Source organism: Camellia sinensis, chromosome 13 (genome assembly GCF_055761805.1).
Source record: "Camellia sinensis isolate YWXY chromosome 13, ASM5576180v1, whole genome shotgun sequence".
Lineage (NCBI taxonomy): Eukaryota > Viridiplantae > Streptophyta > Magnoliopsida > Ericales > Theaceae > Camellia > Camellia sinensis.
In genome coordinates this window covers 84514857-84537419 of record NC_138973.1, presented here as the reverse complement: position 1 = coordinate 84537419, position 22563 = coordinate 84514857, and the positions used below count along the sequence as shown (strand labels likewise).

Sequence of the window (22563 nt, the reverse complement as noted above, 5' to 3'; positions counted from 1 at the left end):
ATTGGAGATCTCTATGTGGTGGAAAGTCTGCATCTTTCTCTATCTACCTCCCTCGTTGCACTTTCATCTTTTCAGTTAGATTATCAGTCGAGTTAGTTTTGTTTCTCGCTTAGGTGTCATTCTTGCTTAGGTTATTTGTTTGTTGACCGCTTACGGTCTTTAGCTCAGTCAGGATTGTTAGGTAAAGTTTCTCATTGTCAAATTAATGAGTGTCGAGGATGTAAACTTGATAAAATGACAGCTTTACCTTTTAACAACAGTACTTCTATTTCTACTTTCCCTTTTTCTCTTGTATATACTGATGTCTGGGGACCTTCTCCTATTCTCACTAAAAAGGGGTTCTGCGTATTATGTGTCCTTTGTTAATGATTGTACCCGCTATACCTAGGTTTATCTTATGGCTCATAAATCTGACTTCTACCAGATATATCGTACCTTTCAGTCTATGATCACTACACAGTTTGGGGCCACAATTAAAATACTCTGGTCTGACTTGGATAGAGAATACTTTAAAACTGAATTCTGTGAGTATTTGGCTATATTGGGCACCATTTACCAAACCTCATGTACTGATACCCCTGCCCAAAATGGTCGTGCTGAGCGTAAACACCGTCACCTCCTTGAGACAGCTCGATCTCTCCTTCTTTCTGCCTCTGTTCCGGCACCATTCTGGGGTAAGCCAGTTTTTACCGTTGCTTTCCTCCTTAATCGCATGTCGACTCCTCTACTCTCCGGTCAATCCCCTTATAAGACTCTATATTCCCAACCTCCCAATTATTCCCTTCTGCGTGTCTTTGGGTCTATTTGTTCTGTTCTCCTTTCCCGTAAAGATAGGACCAAACTCAATGCCCCGGTCTATCTTGTATGTTTGGTGATGGAGAGAGAGCCATGGGTTTTAATGGGTGTAAATCCTTATTTGGTAGAGTCTTTTACGCTGTGTTTGGTTGGGGGATTTGGAAACAGAAATGAAAAAGGCAAGTGAAATTTATTTCACCTATTTTCACACACCTTTTTCCTTTCCCTTCCCAAATTCCTTCCAAAATCCCTCAACCAAACACAGCGTTAGTTTTTTAATTTTAAATAAATTGTTAACAATATAAAATGTACATTTGGTGATGGAAATCTTCTCTGATTTACTTGTACCCTTGTCTCCAGGCTTAACAATATAAGATGTACATTTGGTGATGGAAATCTTCTCTGATTTACTTGTACCCTTGTCTTCAGGCTTAACATTTAAGATACCATTTGCATCCACTTCAAATGTTACTTTAATTTGAGGGGTTCCCCTGTTCAACCAAAGAAAATACAATTAAGTTTCCAACTACAGGCTGCAGCTGAACCAATCTTAATTGAAATCGAACAAAAGGCACAAAGCTAATTAACCTTGGAGCTGAAGGAATTCCAGTAAGATCAAATTTACCAAGAAGTCTACAATCCTTTGTGAGACTCCTTTCACCTTCAAAAACCTGACTTCATAATAGGAGCAACTCAAGTTAAGTATGAAATGTACCAAACCAAGGTTGATAAAGTAATATTATTTGTTTCAAAGGTAAGCATATAGTTATCTGAATGGAGATAGTGGTCTGCTGATACTGGTAAGTGGTGAAAACTAGAGATTTTTTGGTTAGGACCACAATGTTCCTAGGAATCGACTTGGTCATCACCCCACCAACTGTTTCAATCCCAAGAGTCAGAGGAGCCACATCCAATAGAAAAATATCTGCATCAAGTACATTACATCACATATTAGTCATCAAATGTTTGCCTGGTCTTCGGTATTTCCAAGAAATGCAGAACCCAATTTGACTATATAAATCACGATTGTACACAAAATTACAAAGAAAGGTGAGTAATTCCTTTAGTCTCTTTCGCCACCTCCTCCACCCAAGATGCTTCCTTGTACAGCAGCACCAAAAGCAACTGCCTCATCAGGGTTCACATCCTTGTTGGGCTCCTTCCCATCAAAGTAATCCTTGAGGAGTTGTTGAACTTTGGGAATCCTGGTGCTTCCACCAACAAGAACAATTTCATCTATCTGGTGCTTCTTCAATCCAACATCTACAGGTCCCATGGTCTTTCTAAACAAATCATTGTTTAATTCTTCAAACCGAGCTCGGGTCAATGGTTCAGAAAAATCCATACCATCAAAAAGAGATTCAGTCTCCACCCGAACCTGGTGCTGACTGTTCAGGGCTCTCTTTGCACACTCACATTCTCTACTAAGTTTTTCAAGAGCTATATTGCACCTTGCTGATGTCCTTTCAGTGCTTTTTCTGGATCAATTTCATGAAATACTCCATAATCCTCTAATCAAAATCCTCACCTCGCAGAAAATGAAACTTAGCATGCAACCATGCAAATACATTTCCATAGAACACTTTTCTTGTGGAATAAACAAATGAACTGTACAGAATACTAATGTCATTGCTCAATCCAAAAAAAAAAAAAAATTTATTAACAAAGCTAAGTATAGATCAATTTCAAATCCAATGACCCTCGTGATCTCAAAATATTTTAAAAATTGTTGTAACACAGATTGCTCTATGGTTTGTTACTAAAATCAATTCACTACTTGAGTATGATGTGCAATAAATGGTCCTCTTCACAAATGGCAGTTGTTGAAGACACTATAATATAGTAATTGAGCATTTTAGTTATGACGTGCTATATATGATCTTCACAAATGGTAGTTGTTGGAGCCACTATAATATTGCATCATTTTCATTTCTCCACAGAGAATTCTGGTATGTTTAGTTCTGTTAAAGAAAGGATGACAGAATATTGCTAACAAAAGCATTGTCATTTTCCGTACCTCCAAGATGAGTGTCACCATTAGTGTGGCAATGACCTCAAAAACACCATTATCTAAGGCCAAGATACTAACATCAAATGTGCCACCACCAAGGTCGAACACAAGGATGTTCTTCTCACCACCTTTATTGTCGTATTCATATATAGGCAATAGCTGCAGCAGTTGGTTCATTTAAAATTCTAGCAACATTCAGCCCAGCAATAATACCAGCATCCTTGGTAGCTTGCCTTTGGGCATCATTAAAGTAGGCTGCAGGTTGCAATAAAAAGTAAAAGTGAGTACCACAGCATCCTTAGAAGAGTGAAGAATAATAGTTGTAATTTAGAAGAGTTCTACCCACCAGGAACTGTGACAACAGCATCCTTGATTTTCTTCCTAAGGAATGCCTCAGCAGTCTCCATCTTAATTAGAATCATAGCGCTGACCTCCTCAGGGCTAAATACCTTAGGCTCTCCATCCTTAATCTTAACTTCGATACACAGCTTTCCATCTTTATTCACAATCTTGTAAGGAACAAGCTTCATATCCCTTTGGACCTCCTTGTCCTCAAACCTGCCAATCAGTAGGTAAAAGCCATTACAGATTATTCCCCCCCAAAACCTCATAAAACATAATTATGAACAAATTAAGCAAGGGGCATTACTTTCTTCCTATAAGTCTTTTAACATCAAAAATGGCCCTTTCAGCATTAACTGCCGCTTGATTCTTTGCAGCCTCACCAATCAATCTCTCGGAATTAGTGAAACCAACCCATGATAGGGTAATCCGGTTTCCATGGTCATTTTCTATGATCTCAACATGACCATTTTTGTAAACCCCAACACAGAATTGGTTGTTCCAAGACCTATCCCAATGACTGATCCCAACTTAGTGGCTTCCTCTTTGGCGATAGAAATTGCAGACAGACAACCTGTTATGCAAAATATAGTTATTCAATGACAGATTATATGACACAATCTCATTATCCCTAAGAACTAGGTCAACTTTAGATACAATATCCCTATTTAAAACAGTTTAGAAAGGAAAGCAAGTAAATATACAACTTTTTTCATTATGTAACCAATATGGGCTGACACGACTAGGAAACAAGGTATAATTTAATTACGAGTCAGAACGATAACAAATATAATAATGGGCCTATTTTCACACACTTCTAATAAACATCAGGAGTATGGGTAACAAAATTACAGTTGAGTGATTCTTTTCAAGTTTCAAAAATGTCTAATTTACAACCAGAAAGGGACAAATTCCTCAAAAATGCTCACATTGGCTGTGTTTGGTGGAGGAATTTGGGGAGAGATTTAGAAAATGAAGGGAAAAAGTGTGTCAAACTAGGTGAAATATAGGTATATTTTATTCATATTTTATTTTTCTTTTCCCTTTCCCTTTCCAAATCCCTCTCCAAATCCTTGAAACAAACACAGCCTATAGGTTTGTTATCATAGAGTATATTGTTAACAAAAGCTGATTCTTTTCAAATTACACAAATGTCCAATCTATAACCAAATATGGAAAAAATTCTGCTACGATGCTCCCTCTAGGTTTGTTATGACAGAGCATATTGTTAACAAAATATAAGCTCAGCTCTAATTGCCAGAAACAAGCGTTTAACAAAAATCAATCCGATAAACATGTCTACAACGATACATCGCAAAAATTGAGAGAGAAAATTGTCAATTGTCTTCAGATCTATTACTATGCAAAGCCATAAATTCATGGATGAATTGATGTAAGAGCTGTGAGAGAGATTAAGATAAATCTACCACTGATAATCAGGGTCAGATCTATAACATTTTGCCAATCAACTAAACAACAACAATCACAAATTATCCAAATCTATCTTGTTGTAGAAATATGAACTAGATTTGTAAGCAGAGAGAAAGAAGGAGAGAGGCGTATTTACCGAAGAAGACAATTGTTAATACGATCAGAGAGCCGCTCGTCCTCCACGAGCCACCTATGGCTTCCGTTCCCTATCTCTACAGATGATGTCTCTCTACTTTCTTTCTCTACAGATGAAGAATTTGTGTATTTTTTTTGGGTAAAGTGAATTTTATTGAACACATAAAAACACATACAACAAAAAACTGGTCAGACCAGTCCAAAAAACACCTATCAACTAAGTATAGATCTAGGTATATTCCAGTTTAAGAGAATTCTTCATAGCCCTCCAGGAGCTTATTTTATATCGAACATCTTCCCCGATCTTTGCAAAAACTCTTGCAAGCAGAAGTTGTTTGTTTGTGTAAATCCTTGCATTCCTCTCTCCTCATGGATGACAAATTGAGGCAGCCATGGCTAGCTTATGGAAAGCTTGAAAAAAAGAATTACCTTTTCTGTGTCGCATTGCCTAATCAATTTCTTCATGCAAAGGTAAAGAAGCCTGTTAATATGTTGATGTCTCAGAACTTGTCTCCATACAGCAGCTGAAAAAGAGCATTCAAAAAATGTATGGCCATGTAATTCCCTACCATTACTGCACAAAACACATGACAGATTATATTATCAACCACCTTCCATTCTATCAACCTGTCTTTGGTAGAATTTGTGTATTGTATGCAGAAACAGAGAGACTGAAGAGAGGTTTGTTTGTTTGTTTGTTTGTTTTTTTTTTTTTTAAAGAAAAGTTATAAAACAGTTGTAATAAAATAAAATAAACAACATACAGAACAATAAAATAAAAACAACAAGACCTTAAAGTGGCAAACAATCTAACAAGAACTGCAAACAACAAATTATGAAGTTGCTTAAAAAACAGTTACGAACCACAAATATTCTCACAGATGTATTTTGTAAAAAGCAAAATCTACATCAAAATAAATCCCAAAACCGTTGGATTCCAACCATAGAGAATTGTAATAGAGCAAGCTACAGAGGATTGTAATAGAGCAAGCTACAGAGAATTGTAATAGAGCAAGCCATTGGATCTGTTAGAGAATTGTACAAATATTCGATTTAATTAATTATAATAAATTAGGTACAATTCTCTATGGCTTGTGTTATTACAAAAGAACATATCCTCTTATTCGATCTCCGGAGTGGTTACAATCCAACGGCAGTAGAAGCTTCTTGTTGAATCAAATGCATTGATGGATTTCTTCAAGTCTTCAAACAAAGAAGCTCGAGGAAATGATGCGAGGTCGAGCGCTTGAATGACTTGATCTCGAACAATCTTTACAAATGATCTCGAAAGAACAAATCAAACTTGCAATTTCTTTATGCTTAGACACGTAAGGGTTTATTTGATGAAAGAGAACCTAGAACGATTGACACAAGTTTTGGAGTGCTTGATAATCCTCCGCTAGAGTTTGAAAAACTTTGGAGATATTTTTGAGAAATATTTTTGGCAGAACCTTGAGAATGCTTGAGAGGTATCATAGGATCTTAACCAAAGGTCCCTTTTCTCAATAGTGAGAGCTGCTATTTCTCAATAGTGAGCTTATCTCGGATTTCGATATCTTCGGAGGCAACCTCGGCCTAGCCGAGATGACCTCGACACAACGACCAAGACACGTGGCACCTCGGCTGACACGTCGGCGTCACCTTGCCACGTGTTGGTACTCAGAAAATATATCCCCACAACTGCCCCTAGGTTCTATTACCTCGGTATTCTGAGGTGATGGAACCTACACTGTTCGTTCATCTGTGCGCCTCTGTCCGAGATCAAACTCGCCGACCTCAAAGTTCTCTGGACTTTACTATCCACTGGTGTCAAGAATCAAGTTTCATGCTTTCCAAGCTGCTTGAAATCGCACCTCCTAGCCGAGATTCTGGTTCTATTAATTCGTAAACTCCAAGAGCTTTGCAACTGCTCCACTCATACTCTCTGGTGAGTTCCTGATTTTCAGTCATCTATTTGACTCCGGCGATTTTCATATCGGCGTTCATTTCACTTGATAGGTTCATAAACTCTTTACTTGCTGTTAGGCTCAATCTTTCATAACTCTTCTGAATTTGTTTACTTGCCATCTGTTGCCTTCTATTTTCGTCTGTCTTCAAGTTTTGAATTGTTTGAATGCCTAGCACTGTTCTTGTCATATCCGCTTTCTGTTGCTAGCATCGTGTCTGGGTCATTACTTTCTTGTTCTTCACATACATACTTAGTGCCTGTGTACTTGGCTTTATTCTTTGAACTTTGTCATCTTCTTGACTCTGTTTTTTCTCTTCTTGTTTTTCTTGTTGTATTTCCAGATTCTTGCCTTAGTCCCTAGCTCTTAGGGTCTTCATCTTTGTACTTTTGTTTTCTTTGCATATGTCACCTTTTTTGCTTCTGAAAAATGTCTGTTGTTGGCCGATGTTAACATCCCTTGCTCCTTGATTATCATTCCTTTTTCCACTGTATTTGATAGCCATGTCGGGTAATTGACTTCTCGGATTTCCCTAAGCTCCAGAAGTCTGTCTACTTCTTCCTCTACTGCTTCGACGTGCATCAACGTTGGCCCTCTTGCTTGTTGGATTACAGGTTTGGCCGACCTGTTGACGTTCAATTTGTGGCATGTGACCTCGGGGTCAATGTCAGGCATTTCATAAGGTGTCCAAGCAAATACCTCAATGTTTGCTCTCAAACAAGCTTCAAATTCTCTTTCTTCTTCTTTGGCTAAGCTTGAGAAGAAAGAAGCGTTCTTCATCCCCTTCCTGGACGAAGATTTTATTCAGTGCCTCTTCACTCTTCTCAGCTGGCTCCTTGCCGACATCATCTAGGACCTCTATGTCCTCGTTTTCAATCTCTGCCTTCTCTAGTTCTCGAATGCTGTAGGTGGATTTCATTGCTGCCATGGGGCAATTCTCCGCCTGCAGTTGATCCCCTCTGACTTCTTCAATCCCATGTTCTGTTGGGAATCGCAGTAGTTGATGCAACGTTGAGGGAACTGCCCCCATTGCATGCAACCATAGTCTTCCCAAGATGATATTGTATGGCGAGGGCGTGTCAATCACCATGAATTCTATCTTGATCTTCTTCTAACTGCTCTTGCATGATTCTATACTTAGAATATTTTGCATGTCTTTCATACTTTGCCTCCTTTGTGCGATCTTCTCGGGGTTACATACCTCGGGTATAATGGCTATAAAACTTTTACTTCGGCAAGATACTGACCTGCAAACTTTTCATAAATTCTAACAAGTGTGAAACATATACTACTCAATGTTAACTTTGCAAACTTTTTCTCAAGTTTCAACAAGTGTTTAAACGGTGATCTCGGTCTAGCCTACTTGTAAATTGTTACAAATTTCAACAAGGATTAACATATACTGTAACAGGGATCAACAAGGATTAACATAACAAGTGTTAAACAATAAGCTATTTGTAAATTGCTACGAATTTCAACAAGTGTTTAAACAACATACTTAGCTTTTTCCTCAACCTGTAAATTGCTGCAAATTTCAACAGATGATCATATGTCGGCTTAACGTTATCTTGTAAATTGCTACAAATTTCAACCAGTGTTAAGCATCTTCTTTGGTTTAACCAACCTGTAGATTGCTACAAGTGTTTAGCAATAACCTCAGCTTTGCTTCAACTCGTAAATTGTTACGAATTTAAACAAGCGAAGAGAAACAGTAATCTTGGCTTAACTTCAACTTGTAAATTGCTACAAATTTCAACAAGTGAAGATAAGGAACCATCTCAGCTTAACTTCAACTTGTAAATTGCTACAAAATTGCTACAAATTTCAACAAGTGAAGGTAAGGAACCATCTCAGCTTAACTTCAACTTGTAAATTGCTACAAATTTCTACAAGTGAAGATAAGGAACCATCTCAGCTTAACTTCAACTTGTAAATTGCTACAAATTTCAACAAGTGAAGGTAAGGAACCATCTCAGCTTAACTTCAACTTGTAAATTGCTACAAATTTCAACAAGTGAAGGTAAGGAACCATCTCAGCTTAACTTCAACTTGTAAATTGCTACAAAATTCAACAAGTGAAGGTAAGGAACCATCTCAGCTTAACTTCAACTTGTAAATTGCTACAAATTTCAACAAGTGAATATAAGGAACCATCTCAGCTTAATTTCAACTTGCAAATTGCTACAAATTTCAACAAGTGAAGGTAAGGAACCATTTCAGCTTAACTTCAACTTGTAAATTGCTACAAATTTCAACAAGTGAAGATAAGGAACCATCTCGGCTTAATTTCAGTTAAGCATCATCTCGGCTTAACTTCGGTTAAGCATCGTCTCGGTTTCACTTCGGTTAAACATCATCTGGGCTTAACTTCGGTTAAGCATCATCTCGGCTTAACTTCGGTTAAGCATCGTCTCGGTTTAACTTCGGTTAAACATCATCTGGGCTTAACTTCGGTTAAGCATTATTTCGGCTTAACTTCGGTTAAGCATCATATTGGTTTAACCAACTTGTAAATTGCTACAAATTTCAACAAGTGGTAAACGCATTCTTTTTCTCTCTGCCCCCCCCCAGTGTGAACTTAAAATCCACTTGGATTCTCATCATACATGTAGCTTCGACCTTGTCGCCGAGGTTTAATTCAAGCCAAGGTTGTCAGCCTTGATTTCTCTATTGATCTTACTTGGCTCCAACCTGAGTTTGATTTTCGGCCTCGCATCGACGAGCCATTTCTCTTTTCTTGTCCCGACGCCTTTGTTCCCGGCATGTCCTCCTCGGCCCTAGCATACTTCTCAATTCTGGCAAACTTTAGTCTGATCTTGTGTGTTTCCTTTTTATCTTCTGGGATCTGAGATCTGCTCATTGTGCTCTTCTCTTCTCGGACTCAGGTGCCGAGATCTTATCTTCTGGAATCTTGGATCTGCTCACTCAGGTTGAGCTCTTCTTTTCTTGGACCTACTCATCTAGGCCGAGATCATGTCTTCTGGGATCTGGGATCCGGGATTTGCTCACTCAGGTTGAGCTCTTCTATACTTGAATGTTATCTCCTTGGGAGCGCTCATGCCCCCTATCTTTGCATCCCTTCTGGAAGGGTCTTCGTTCCTCCGCAGGTATCTATCCTTCCATACCTGGAGGTCATCTTCGCTGTAGTATCCGCTTCGATCTGTTGTCTTTGGTGCGTCACCTTCCTAGCCAGCGTCTTTCACTCCGTGACTCTGGTCACGAGTTTCTGTGTTGCGATCGTCCCCTTCAATGTCGAGATCGATAGGTCTCCCACTCCCAGTAGGAGCATTGTCTCTAATCTGATCCTTCTGTTCGTCATTGGCCATCTATTCTTCTTTCTTTCCCACAGACGGCGCCAAATTGTGTGGGTGATTTTCCGACCACACTGCCCGCTTAGTAACCAGCTGGAGAGCACTGGCAGAATAGATGGCACCTGACTAACCTGCAACAGAAATATAAGAATCCCACGGTGGTTTCGACCACCCGGGGGCACTCCGACGATCAAGTCAGTATATCTCTCAAAGATAAATCAAGTACTAAATTCACAAGCTTGAGTATCAAAAGCATACCTTAGACCCATGGGGGTGCCTCTCTTTTATAGCCAATACAATCCTAGTCCCAAAAGGAGCATGGCCCTAATGGACTTAGGATTACTGCTAATCTAAGACTCCCAGTGGGATTAGGATAAACTCTCTAAGAGTCTTATCTTTACCCAAACTGAAGTCTTCTCCCAATCTAGGACTCTTGTTCATATCCAAGTTGAGTTCCCTCTTCATTCTAGGACTCTTGTCCCTTATTCGCTTATCTCGGATTTCGATATCTTCGGAGGCAACCTCGGCCTAGCCGAGATGACCTCGACACAACGACCAAGACACGTGGCACCTCGGCTGACACGTCGGCGTCACCTTGCCACGTGTTGGTACTCAGAAAATATATCCCCACAGTACCCAAACCAAATCTATGAAGTAAACTCAAACTTAAATATCTAATGCAAACTAGAAAGTACAAAAGAGAATATTAACAAGTTCAATTCCCCCTAAAAGAGAGTATTGGTTGGAGTAGATTAGCAGCTTTTACTAAAATTCCTGGAATTGGCAAACTTGATTGCTCAATGAGTTTGCCATGCAGACCGTCAAAGTCACCCAAGATCATCTTGATGCTTGACACCATAGTTCTAAAAAATGGCCCTTACAATACATAACAGAAAATCAAGCCTCCGTTTTGGATACTCACCAGTATAGCGGTACAGAAAATTAAGTGTTGAAAAATCTATAAAAAGATTTTTAAAATTTCACAGCTATGACAACCGATTCCCAATACGTACCGACCAATACTACCAATACTGATACTCCGTGATCAATATCGTTACCTTAACCCATATCTCGATTTAGAACCATGCTTGACACTATAGTTGTCAAGCTTTAACTCAAATTAAATTTTTTTGTTTTTGCAAGCTTTGATCTTATCATTATTGATTTGAATTGCTTTTCAACTTCAGAGTACGTTAATGATTTGAATTGCTTTTCAACTTCAGAGTATGTTTTGCCTTCACATCGAATGGAGTTTGAATTTATACAAGGGCCTTCATATCTAGTTTTTGTTTCAGTTCTAGTTATAAAAGGTGGGAATTGCCTGTGTAGGAAAGTGAAAATGCAGCTGATAAAGTTAGTTGCTTCACATGCCAACTCAACGAACACTGCTGCTATTGTGCATTTTTCGTTAAATAACTGCATCATTTGGGGTTCATTATGATGAAGTGAAAGAGTTGACATCTAAACATATAAAAATAAAATGTGTTATCTGGAAAAAATAAAATAAAAATAAAAATTGTATAAACACAAGCAATTTTCGTAAAAAGCCAAAAAATTACTCAAATAACAGGGTCTCCTCAAACGAGGTCATCATCTGGTCAATGGTAATTGACTTTGGTTCAAGCAATACCACAATGGAAGTTCCCAGCAATCTGCAAGTACTAATACAATCCTGCGAGTCCTGATCACAAGCTATTACAATTAAGTCGTCCACCTCATCTTTATACTTGACATAATAAGTTCCATCCTCTAAGTGCAGTCTATTGGCGATTTACTGCTGCAACTCAACTAGTCCCGATGACAAAGACAGCAGAAACTTTATTATAATATCATTGATATATTTTGCCTTCACGGTCACGATATTTGCATCTCGTATCACTGCATTACTTGGGTTTGCATGAACAACAGCAGCTGAGGCTTGACTAAAAGGCTGATCAGAACTTAATTATGGAATTAGTTGATGATCAACACCCAGGGAAGATTCACTAGGTTGAGAGGAACCAACCATCTTCTTCTTGCGTGGTGGCCACCTCGGGAAACCATAACCCCTACAAACACGCTTTAGTGTAGATCGGCTAACTGCAAAAAGAAAAATCTAGCTAAGAGACACAACTTTATGTTTGTAGTGCAAAATGTCAAATATTTCTTTATGATAAGAATGTCGAGTTGAAAATAATAAGTAAAATCACCAGCAATATTCTATTTTAATTTGTTAAGAGTGTAGATACCTTGGAGGTTATCTGCAGCATCCTGGATGCTTATTTTTGAATTCTGTAGGATATCATCTAAAGGAATTTCAATTTTAACTCCAGTTTTATTATGCACACTTTTTGGCCTCTTTGTTTTGCCTTTTTCCTGTGAACAAGTAACATCAATGTTGCTTCGTTCCGCACTTACAACATTGCTTTCATTGTTTAATGCATCCATTGATTGTTGACTTGATAAATCCAGTAGTGTCATCTCTCCTCCACTTTGTAAGGGCTCTAGCCTAGGCAAAGATTTAGTAGTCTGGGACATTTGAACAGAATCGAGTTTCTCACCATTCTGAAATGAAATTTCTTCAATATATAAATGTCTCCCAAGTTCTTCTCCAGAAGCAAGCTTAAAAGTACGAAAATTTTTCTTCATCGTTTCCAATATTTTCCTCAATCCAGTTTGTTGATTACCATGCTTGGCGGCATAAAGCACTCTAACACGTAAATGTCATTTCCAATGCAACAACTTTGCAAGCATATTGCGAAACAAGCACCTAATTTATTATCTCGTGCATAGTGTGCCAATGGGTAGTCAATTATGCTAAGTTGGGTTACATCCTTGCACAATAACACATTAGGGGAGTAGAATGCTCTCCCAACAACTCCTTGCCCCTTTCTTAAGTGTTGTTCAACATTGGCCCTTTCAACATTGGCCCTTTCAACAACTCCTTGTCCAACAACTCCTTGCCCCTTTCAACATTGGCCATACCGATTAGTTTGCGGCAGATAACTTCATCAAATTTGAGTATCACATGGAAGATGTCACCCTTAACCAGAGCCCTGCATCTCCAGTCTACCCTGGACGGGGCCCATACTTGAGCAAAATGTAGACCATGAACTTCACTCTCAACTTCCAAGACCTTGTTGATTTCATCTAAGGCTTCACTTCTTTTCACATTCTGAAACTTGTTGAAAAGTATTGTCACGTCCGAGTATTGTCAAAAGATGTTCCTCATCATATTAATTTAAAAAATAAAATAAAATAAAATACCAAATTTGACATTACATTACAGTGTACCACTTACTCTTTCCTTGACATGGTCTGCATCTGACCGTGAAAATTCCAGACCTACCACCTGTAGGGGAATGGAAAGATGCGACTAAGGATTCTTGTACACTTTGAAATGTAGGATATTGTTTGCCAAGAAAAGGAAGCATATAAGAGACTGTATAATGGAAAAACAATTCAGTCACAGCTAAATGAGCATGGAATGCAATAAAAAAATACAACTTAACGTTTTACTTTGCTTTCTTTCTTTCTGCCATAAAGCTCATGCTGAGAAGACAAACAACAAACCATCTTATCCTCAATTCAATAGTTTATTCATTGTATATTTTTGGATCTTATAATTTTAATTATAACAATTTACCATTTAATTTTACATTTTGTGTCACATTGATATCGATAACAACTGTGAGGAAATAATGCAATTACATACTCCTCACATGCCATTCGGCACTGATAAGATGAAAAAAATGAACAAATAATAGTTGTGAGAATGGTTCATCTAGCTTCATCCTGTATTAATTTTTTTAGTTTGATTAATTTCGATTTCAAAAGATTAGCGCTTTAATTTTTGTAATTTGTGTTTATTGGTCTAAAAAACTATGAATTTTATACAGAATAAACACGTGAGGAGCACGTAGCCATATTCCATTATAATAGGATGAAATATGCACAAACCAAAAGATTAAAGAAAAAAATTATTGGTCTAATGGATTAGTTGGTCCAATGGGCCAGATACCACACATCAGTTAATTTATTAATAAAATGAGTCATTTGTTATACAATTAAAAACTTGAAGAAGTGTGATGTACTTTTCACAATCACAGGGGACAGTATTTTAAACAAACTATAGTTTTGTAATTTACCCTATTAAAAACACACTTCTCATCTTCTTCTATTTTTTTTGATAATTTTTTTTTCTTTTAAATTTAAATTATCAAAGGAGCACAATTCTGCATACATGTAAGAAAGGAGAGGGGAGTTAATCAATCAATATTAGAAAGACATAAAAAAAAAAAAAAAAAAAATGCCAATTTGTGAGTTGGGGGACTAACCTCAAAACAATCACGCAAAACCCCGCAAAAAAAGGTACTTGTAAAATAGAAATTCCTTTAATTGCACTGTTGAAACTATCTCAAGTACACCAATACATAAGTGGGTATTAGGATCAAACATAGGGCTAGCCCAAGATAGTTTAAGTTGGCAACGTAAAGCATGGTCGAGCAATGGATACTCTTTAATAGAGTAATATTCTATATTGGGAGTGCATTCGGGAAATCCATGGTTGAACACACCGTCAGGAACCCCAAGTTGTTCATCAGAACTCTCTCTATCCATGTAAAATTTATAGTGCTTAGAGATCATCCTATACCCACAAAGTCCTTTAACAGGTCCTTCAACATCATCATCATCAAATGTACAAAAAGCGAAAGGTTGGTTTTGAGTTGTAAGATAAGACCAGCCCTCCATTGTCATTGTGGGTGCCCAAAATTGAAATAGTGTTGGATATCGAAACCAATATGGTAAACACCTTCGAAGGACATCTTTGATCTTGTCTTTGAAATCGAAAATATCTGATTAATAATAACAATAAAAAATAAAAAAAAAACAAAAACAAAATTGGAGGAGAGAAGTGAGATTTGAAAAGCACGTAATAGGTAACTGTGTCGATTTAAAATTGACTTATAAATTGAAGTCCATTATTAGAAATTAAATAAATAAAACCCATATTCAAAGGAGGAGGAAGAAGAGAGAAAGAGATGAGACATAAAAGACCCACTCACCCGGAGGATGTTCGGATTGGTTGTCTTCTCGGCTCCAGAAAACCCATCCACCGAAGATAAATTGTCCATCATCACGATTTTGCACCACTGGGCGGCAGTTGAGTTGAGTGTCCACATATTTCATGAAATCGTCAGGGAAATATGCTGCTACTCTTCCTTCAGATTCGGCAATTTTCAGAGTATAACTTACCAGGGAATTATCCATCCAAAAAACTTATTAGGGAACCTCAACCCATCCCACCCGGGTCATTAGCTTTATTTATAGATGGACTTATTATTTTAGTTGTTTTTTTTTTTTTTAACTATTGTATGAGATGAAAAAAAAAATTATGTTCAAAAGAATTTGTAATTTTTTTTTATTTTTATTTTTATAATTGAATAGATAGTTGTGAGAGAGAAAAAATAATTAATTGACTTGAGGAATGTGAAATTTTATCTTACTACTTATTTTAATTCTTTTTTTTTTATTATCTATTTTAATAATAATAAAAAAAGTCAAAAAAGCTAGACCTGAAACATGGCCTAAATACAAAAAAAAAAAAAAACAATCCCGATTGGGAGCTCGAATTTGAGCCCCCCCAATCCCCCGAATTTCATTTTTTTTTTTTTCAAAAGAAGAAAATCAGAGGAAGAAGGAGGAGAAGAAGAAGAAAAAGAAGAACTGGAGGGGAGGGGGCCAACAAAATCGAGCTGGAGGCGGAGGCGGGGTCGGAGGCGACGGCGGGGCTGGGGCTACAACGAGCTGCTGCTGCAACGATCGGAGCTGGGCTGCGACGGCGGGGCTGGGCTGCGACGACGACCGGGCTGGGCGACGATCGGCGATCGGCGAACCTCTCTTCTCTTTCTCTCTCTTTCTCTCTTCCCCTCTTCTTCTCTCTTTCTCTCCCTCTTCCTCTCTGCGACGAAAATGGAAAATAGAAAAACGACTGGAAAATTGAAGAAAAAAAAAGAAAAAAGAAAATAAAAAAATGTCCAAAACGACGTTTTGGACATTCAGGGGATTCGGAGGGAAAAGTTTCGAGCTACAAAACATTAATCAAAAAAAAAAAATTGGGAAATAAATGTCCAGTGCAACAATAAAAAAAAAAATACAAATCAATAAAAGAATTTATACATTTTAATAATTAAAACACTATACTTTTTATAATTATATATATATATATATATATATATTTGGTCAGTTCATTTCCCCATTTTTTTCCGAGTCAACTAATATATTATTATGGGGTTTAACGTAAGTTCAAAGGGTTATCACTACGCCATCCCTCCTCTCTTTTATCTATTGGGGTTGGAAGGGTTCAAATAAGATTCAAATAGTTATCCCATATGTCCTTTCCAAAGAAAAAAGTCCTCAAATCTTTTGGCCTACAAATCGCGTTCACGTGGTTGGAAGGGTTCTAATAAGGTTCAAATCGTTGTCCCACATGTCCTGTTCAAACAAAGTCCTCAATCTCTCCCTTACAGACTTCAAGTTATCAACTTTTCAGTATGTTTTCAAGTTATCAACTTTTTATATATAATAAGTTACATCAAATACACTTAAAAAAGCTATTTCCTTTATACCAACTCTTTTCTACTTTTCTTATAAATAGTAGATTAATGATTTATTCATCGAATTTGTTTAACCCGAATTCGTTAGTATGAGTCTTTTTTTGAGAAGAATCTTGTTTCGCTCAAATGAGTCTCTTTCTGGGAAGAATTGATTCTTTTCGGCAATAGACGAATTCAGACGAATTTGGGCTGAACAAATTCGATAGATGTGCGGTGTTGTAAACAATATTTGAATTAATTACACTAATTTTTTTTCTCTTGGTTTAAAAAAAAAAATTTACGTTAAATCTTTTAAATTCAGCACAATTATATTTTACTCCTTCCTTGGTTTTTAATTTTTAATAGGATAATTACTTGAAGACTTTTTATTATTAGCGAATATCATTTTATTTCATCAATTTATAAATTCATACATACTAATCACCTCAATTATAATAACTATAATATTATCTAATCAAAATATAACAGTTATTGGACTTCACAGGCCAATGATTAACAATCCGTCATCATAATCATTTAGCAGAACTAGTCACAACTTGAGAAATTTTTATAAATAAGTCACCTTACATGTATGTTAAACAAATTCTATTATTGTTGGCTTTTTTTGATTTTCGAAGGTTAGAAATGTAATTTGTGCGTGCCAACAAGGATCAATAAATCCTTACAGAAATTAATAAATGCCAATCAATTAGTAAGACGATTGTTTCGAAATTTTTTTAGCCTCAATAAAGAGGACCTTACTAGTGGCTTGATTTTTTAAAAGAAAATTGAGAAGTATTATGAGAGAAAAGGAGAACAATAGTGTCAAAAAGTAATCTTTCATTAAGTAAACAGGAACTTACCATAGTACCTTCGCACTTTCACAGTTTCGAAGGGGATTACGACAACAGACTAACTTGGAAATATTCCTAGGAATTTGAAGTACAATACAGGAATGTAAAGACTAGAATTTAAAGGACTGGAAAATGTAAAGTAAATAAACTGGTTTTCTGGATCTGGTTCTAAGGGCTTGCATTATCAGCACTCTTCTCTATTTATAGGCTTTGAATATAACCGTCGAAGTGGCTGATAGTCCGTCGAAGTGGGTGACAACTGCCGGAATAACTTCCATGATCACTGAGTATGGTTTGCGATTTTGATCAACTTGTTTTCCACTCTCACTGGTTGTGCTTCTCTCTGGAATTTGAATTTAAATTGTAGCCAACCGTTTGGCCACGTCACCTTGGATATATTGACTATTGCCATGTCTCGTGGGTCCATTGCCATTGCTGCAGGTTGCCACGCGTCTGTTGATGGTTGAAGACCTTTATTGATTCCCCAATTTGCTCCTTATAATCCATGTGTCAAGCTGTGATAAGTCTGTACAAAATATATAACCAACATTACCCCTCACACTAATATAACCAATACTTAGTAATATTAGTGGATTGGTGTGCTTTGCCCATGTCCTAGGATGTGTATGGACTTTATTTATCTTGGAAGTATAACCATCTCCAAGCAATAAAACACTGAACTTCATTAAATTCTCTCTTGCGCTTGAACATTATCTCCACTATCTATGTAAATGAAGGGGCTAATACATCTCCAATGGCTAATCAAACTCTCTCTTTCATTGATCAAGCATACAAGGAGGTTTTGGACAATGATGACCGATCTCGAAAGAACTTTCACAGATTTATTAGCCATATTTATCCTCCTCCATTTATACAAGTTATGGAGGCTTGCACAGAATATGAGCCTTTGGACCAAACACTTGCAAAAATGGACCTTGGAAGTTCTTTGTCTACTCCAAAACCTTCTATATGGGATGAAGTTACCTCGTCTTCTACTAGAAATACTGGTTAGAATGCTTCGCCAACACCAACCTAACCTCAAACAAGGGAACGAATTCACTATAGATTTGTTGAATTCGATGACCCTATTGTGATTCATCCTTCTTCGCGCAGCTTTATGGTATATCCATATATCTCATTCGACTGTCTTCGCTGCCTTGAAGACAACTTGCATTCGGTATGGTATACCTCTACCTTACCGACAAAAATAGTGCGAATGACCCATCATCCTATTGAGGCTTTGGGAATGAGCCCCTCACTCTTAGCCAAGAAAGCAAAACTTTGCTCTTCAGACTGACTAGAGTGTGTAAATGAGCCTTTGTTTCCACCTTCTTTTGGAAGGGACCCAACTGCTCCTCCCCTTCCTCCTAATCCTAATTGGATTGAGGAATTGAAGCTTACCCTCTTTGAATGCCAACATTTTGCTCCCTATCAAGCTCCAATTCCTCTAACTGCTTATCAGCAGTATAAAGCCCAGACCCTGCTTGCTGCTTTTTCTCATTTATCCTTTGAAGCCCTTCAAGATGACATTTCTCACAAGAATTTTCTGTGGGCTTGTGACATTATCTCTCTGTCATGACCCGCTCCCCGTACTCAAGGGTTAAGCATCGTGATGGCCAGTAACTGAGGTTACCTTCGGCCAATTCTTAAACAAATCAATAAACGAGAGCGGAAGTAATATTTAAATGAGGGTACCAAAATAATCATCGGATTTTCTATTTTTATTACAAAATTATAATGATAAAAAATGCCGATATTTACATAGAAAAATATCAATAAAAGTATTATGTGTGTCTATTCCGCAACCCCGCGTCTAAGACTTTCCAAAGCTATTTCTGAATTGCATTGTTTCCTGAAAATTGGTAAACAACTATAAGCATATGGCAGAGTGAGAAATATTATACCAAGAGTATAAGAGGCACGAAATAACCATGGATAGTTATGTAGCCAAAACATTTAAGATAACTTAGTTGGAATAAATAATTCTTTAAGTAGCAAAACTGAGATTATGTAAATAAATAACCATAGCCACGGTAATTTGGTAAACAAATCATTTAAGTGGCAGAAACTGAAATACAGAAATTATGTAAGTAAATGACCATAACCACAGTACAGAACAGAATAGAGGTCACAGAAGTGACAGTCAGAACAAAGGTATGGATTCAAGAGGTGGCTCGTACGAACTCTAGAGGTGGCTCCCACAATAGTGTAGCACTTCGCTCCGTACAGCACTTTGCTCTACACCGAACAGAGGTCAATGGATCCATGACAAACAAAGGACCACAAAGTGGCCAAACAGAGGCCAATGGTTATTTAAGTCCCTCAAGGCGTGGGACTTTCGTGGTGGTACTTACAAAACATAATTGTTTATAAGGTCAAAGTCACATATTCTTTAAAATATAAACAAACATATCCATGGGTTTCATTTTTACAAATAGGGTTTAGAAATTTATCCACGTAACTGAAATATTTATATAATTTATAATAACTTATAAAACATAACTTGTATAAAATAAATATGGTAAGTCAAAACATACATAAAATATATTATGGTAACTCAAGATATAACATAACTCATCTTAACTTTAATACCTCACTCTTTCTTTCCATTATCAAAACCCTCTCAACTTCTACTATTTTTTCGTTCCTTACCTTTCTTTCTTTCCTCTCCTTTTTCTTCTTTTCCTTCTTTCTTTCTTTCTTCCTCCTTTTCCTTTCTTTCTTCTGATCATCTCCTCCCTATATAGGGAGGTAAGAGGCATCACCTAGCCAACACATGGCCAGGCCGAATCCTTCTCCAGATTCGATTAGATTTTATATAGATTGAGTCTTATCTTTAATAAATTTTAAGATAATTATATTTTGGCCCAATTTTTTAATATAATTATATAAATAAATTAATCTTTAATTAAATTATACTTTATCGTATACCCACAGAAAATTAATTATTTATTTCACTACCACATCCATCGTTATTATTATTATTTATTTATACTTTGGCCCCTAAATTCATAATAATTATATTATTTTACAAAATTACACATAATAATACAAAATAGATCATATATTTTCCTAATTGGGATTAATAATATTAGTATAAATTTTACAGAATAATTAAAAATCTGGGTTGTTACACTCTCGACGTCACAATCTCAACCCTATGGCCAAAACAGAACTTCATACCTTTCTGGACAAGCTCCCTTTGCTGTTCAATTGGTAAAAGAATGCTTTGGTCATCAGGGAGTCATTGGAGGAGACCTTTGCTGTTCGCATCCAAACCCAATATGAAGTAGAAAATCTTCCTGAAGAATATGAAGACTTCAAGAGGCCTGATTCAGAGTATGTGGGAGATGTTGATATGGACGATATGTGTGAAATAGATGAAGTGGAGAAAGCTTTTAAGCAAATAGAATTTGAGATGAGGGCCCAACAACTCTTCTACCAAATAAGGGCTCACCAATTAGATAAACCAAATCTGGATAGGATAGAGGAGAGGTTAGAAAAAAAAACATGTGTTTATTGAATTTTGCTGGACAAAGTTTCATGACCTTGTAACCTTGTCCATTATTTACTTTTATGAAATTGAGAATGTAACCAAATAAGCTCTCCCAATGTAAATGTTTATATCAATAAAATTGGGTTTGCATATTTTAGTTGCATGGTTAATATGACTTCATCCTTCAATTGGTTCGTATAATTTATAAATAGCAGTTTCGAAGTAACCAATCTCATTTCAAAGCTTGTTTTAAGTGTTTCGAAGCATAGAGCTCCCCTTACAAAATGTCAAGATTTTCCCTTCGAAAGGTGCTGTCTTAGTAGAAAGTTCAAAAAGTACTTTTATATTTCTGAAATTTAAAGGCATGGGTTTCGTTTTTGTTAATTTGCAGATAATTTCAAACAATAGTGGCCTTATGATAACCTCTTATTTCGAAGCTAAAAACAAAACTCAAAAAGCACACTTTCTTTCCTTAAAAGGCCACAGAGTATTCCTTCGAAGGAAATCTCCTTTGGCAGAAAGCCTAGGATCGTACTTTTAAGACCTTCGAATTGGTAAATGAGTTCCAACCTTACTTGGGTTAAGACATAGCTTCATCATTATGGTAGAATACTGGTTTTGAAGCCAACTACTTATTTCGAAGCCAAGCTAAACTTTTCAAAGTATATTTCCTTCCCTTAAGAAGCAACAAGATGCTGCTTTGAAGGGAATTTTCCTTATAGAAAATCATAAATGTGTCTCCAGGACTTTAAAAATAAAGGTCTTCATTCTACATGGGTCAAAAATAAACAATCTACTAACTTGGGCCTATTTTACCCATTAGGCTGAGTGGGTAATTTTGGACAGAAAGGTTTGAAGCCCCAATTTCTCGCGCTCTTACCTATTTGCTTGTCTAATCTTTTCCTTTCACTCCCATTACTGTCAACTTCAACTCCTTACCCTTCTCATATTCACTCTCTTTACCCTCCTTTAAATCTCTCACTAATGGTTTCGTCTTCCTCAAAAGTACCAGTTGTTGAGCACCTACGTCCTTCGGTAGCTTTAAGGAGATGTATTACTGACGAGATAACCAAGTACTAAACCCTAGAAGGTGAAAGAGCGATTGATGGACGGATCTTTGTCCCTCGCTACCATGCTCAAGGGGAATTTGTTCTTGGCCTCATCTTCAAGGAAGCTCCTGCTTCACTCCCTCCCTTGTATCCGTGTTTGGAGGATCATTACATTCTCTATGAAGGAAGTCTCAACTGGGGAAATTGGAGGGTTAATCGACCTCACTGCTGCTGGCCCACGTTGAAGACTGAATGAGATGAGTGGTATGACAGAGTAGTTGAAGCTCGGGAACAAGATTTGGAGGACCTCTGCATTCTTGACGCGCTTCGTCTTTCAAGTTTGTCATTCTTGAGGACCCTTTTCTTATCCCAGCAAACTTTTGTTTTTGGAACCCTGCATTCAACTTCTTTCAATTCCGGTGTGGCATGATGGCCCCATTGTCCTTGACATGTGCCACCTTCTACAGCATTCACCTGCTAGTGTTACTTTTGGCCATCATTACCCAGACCTCAAGGGCTCTTTCTCTCTTCCCTCTTTCAATTCTTCTTATAGTGACTTCATCACCTTTGAGAACAAACGGGAAGGTCCTGCGACCGACCGTGAATTCTTTTCTTTCA

The 22563-nt window shown here is 37.1% G+C and overlaps 1 protein-coding gene and 1 pseudogene across 3 annotated transcripts; both read right to left on the bottom strand.

The window, feature by feature from the left end:
- Nucleotides 1-438: 438 nt before the first annotated feature.
- Nucleotides 439-5332, bottom strand: LOC114311990 (endoplasmic reticulum chaperone BiP-like; annotated as a pseudogene).
- Nucleotides 5333-11472: 6140 nt separating this feature from the next.
- Nucleotides 11473-15706, bottom strand: LOC114312026 (protein NLP7). Of its 3 annotated transcripts, XM_082902703.1 has the most exons (4): nucleotides 15017-15706; nucleotides 14288-14806; nucleotides 13252-13302; nucleotides 11473-12050 (listed from the first exon to the last, which is right to left on the bottom strand). In XM_082902703.1, exons 1-2 carry the CDS (start codon nucleotides 15219-15221, stop codon nucleotides 14298-14300), a joined length of 714 nt encoding a protein of 237 aa, XP_082758829.1. In that variant the 5' UTR covers nucleotides 15222-15706; the 3' UTR covers nucleotides 11473-12050; nucleotides 13252-13302; nucleotides 14288-14297. The 3 variants fall into 3 exon arrangements, 1 of the variants encoding a protein (XP_082758829.1); XR_014349186.1 differs by lacking the exons at nucleotides 11473-12050; nucleotides 14288-14806 and adding an exon at nucleotides 12905-13125; XR_014349185.1 differs by lacking the exons at nucleotides 13252-13302; nucleotides 14288-14806; nucleotides 15017-15706 and adding an exon at nucleotides 12200-12866.
- Between the last annotated feature and the right edge of the window lie 6857 nt (nucleotides 15707-22563).

What these genes read in the sequence shown, in the direction of transcription:
- LOC114312026 (XM_082902703.1), bottom strand. Translation starts at nt 15,221, where the DNA reads ATGGATAATTCCCTGGTAAGTTATACTCTGAAAATTGCCGAATCTGAA. An exon ending in CCAATCCGAACATCCTCCGG is followed by an intron (nt 14,807 to 15,016) that starts GTGAGTGGGTCT and finishes ATTATTAATCAG; the next exon opens with ATATTTTCGATTTCAAAGAC.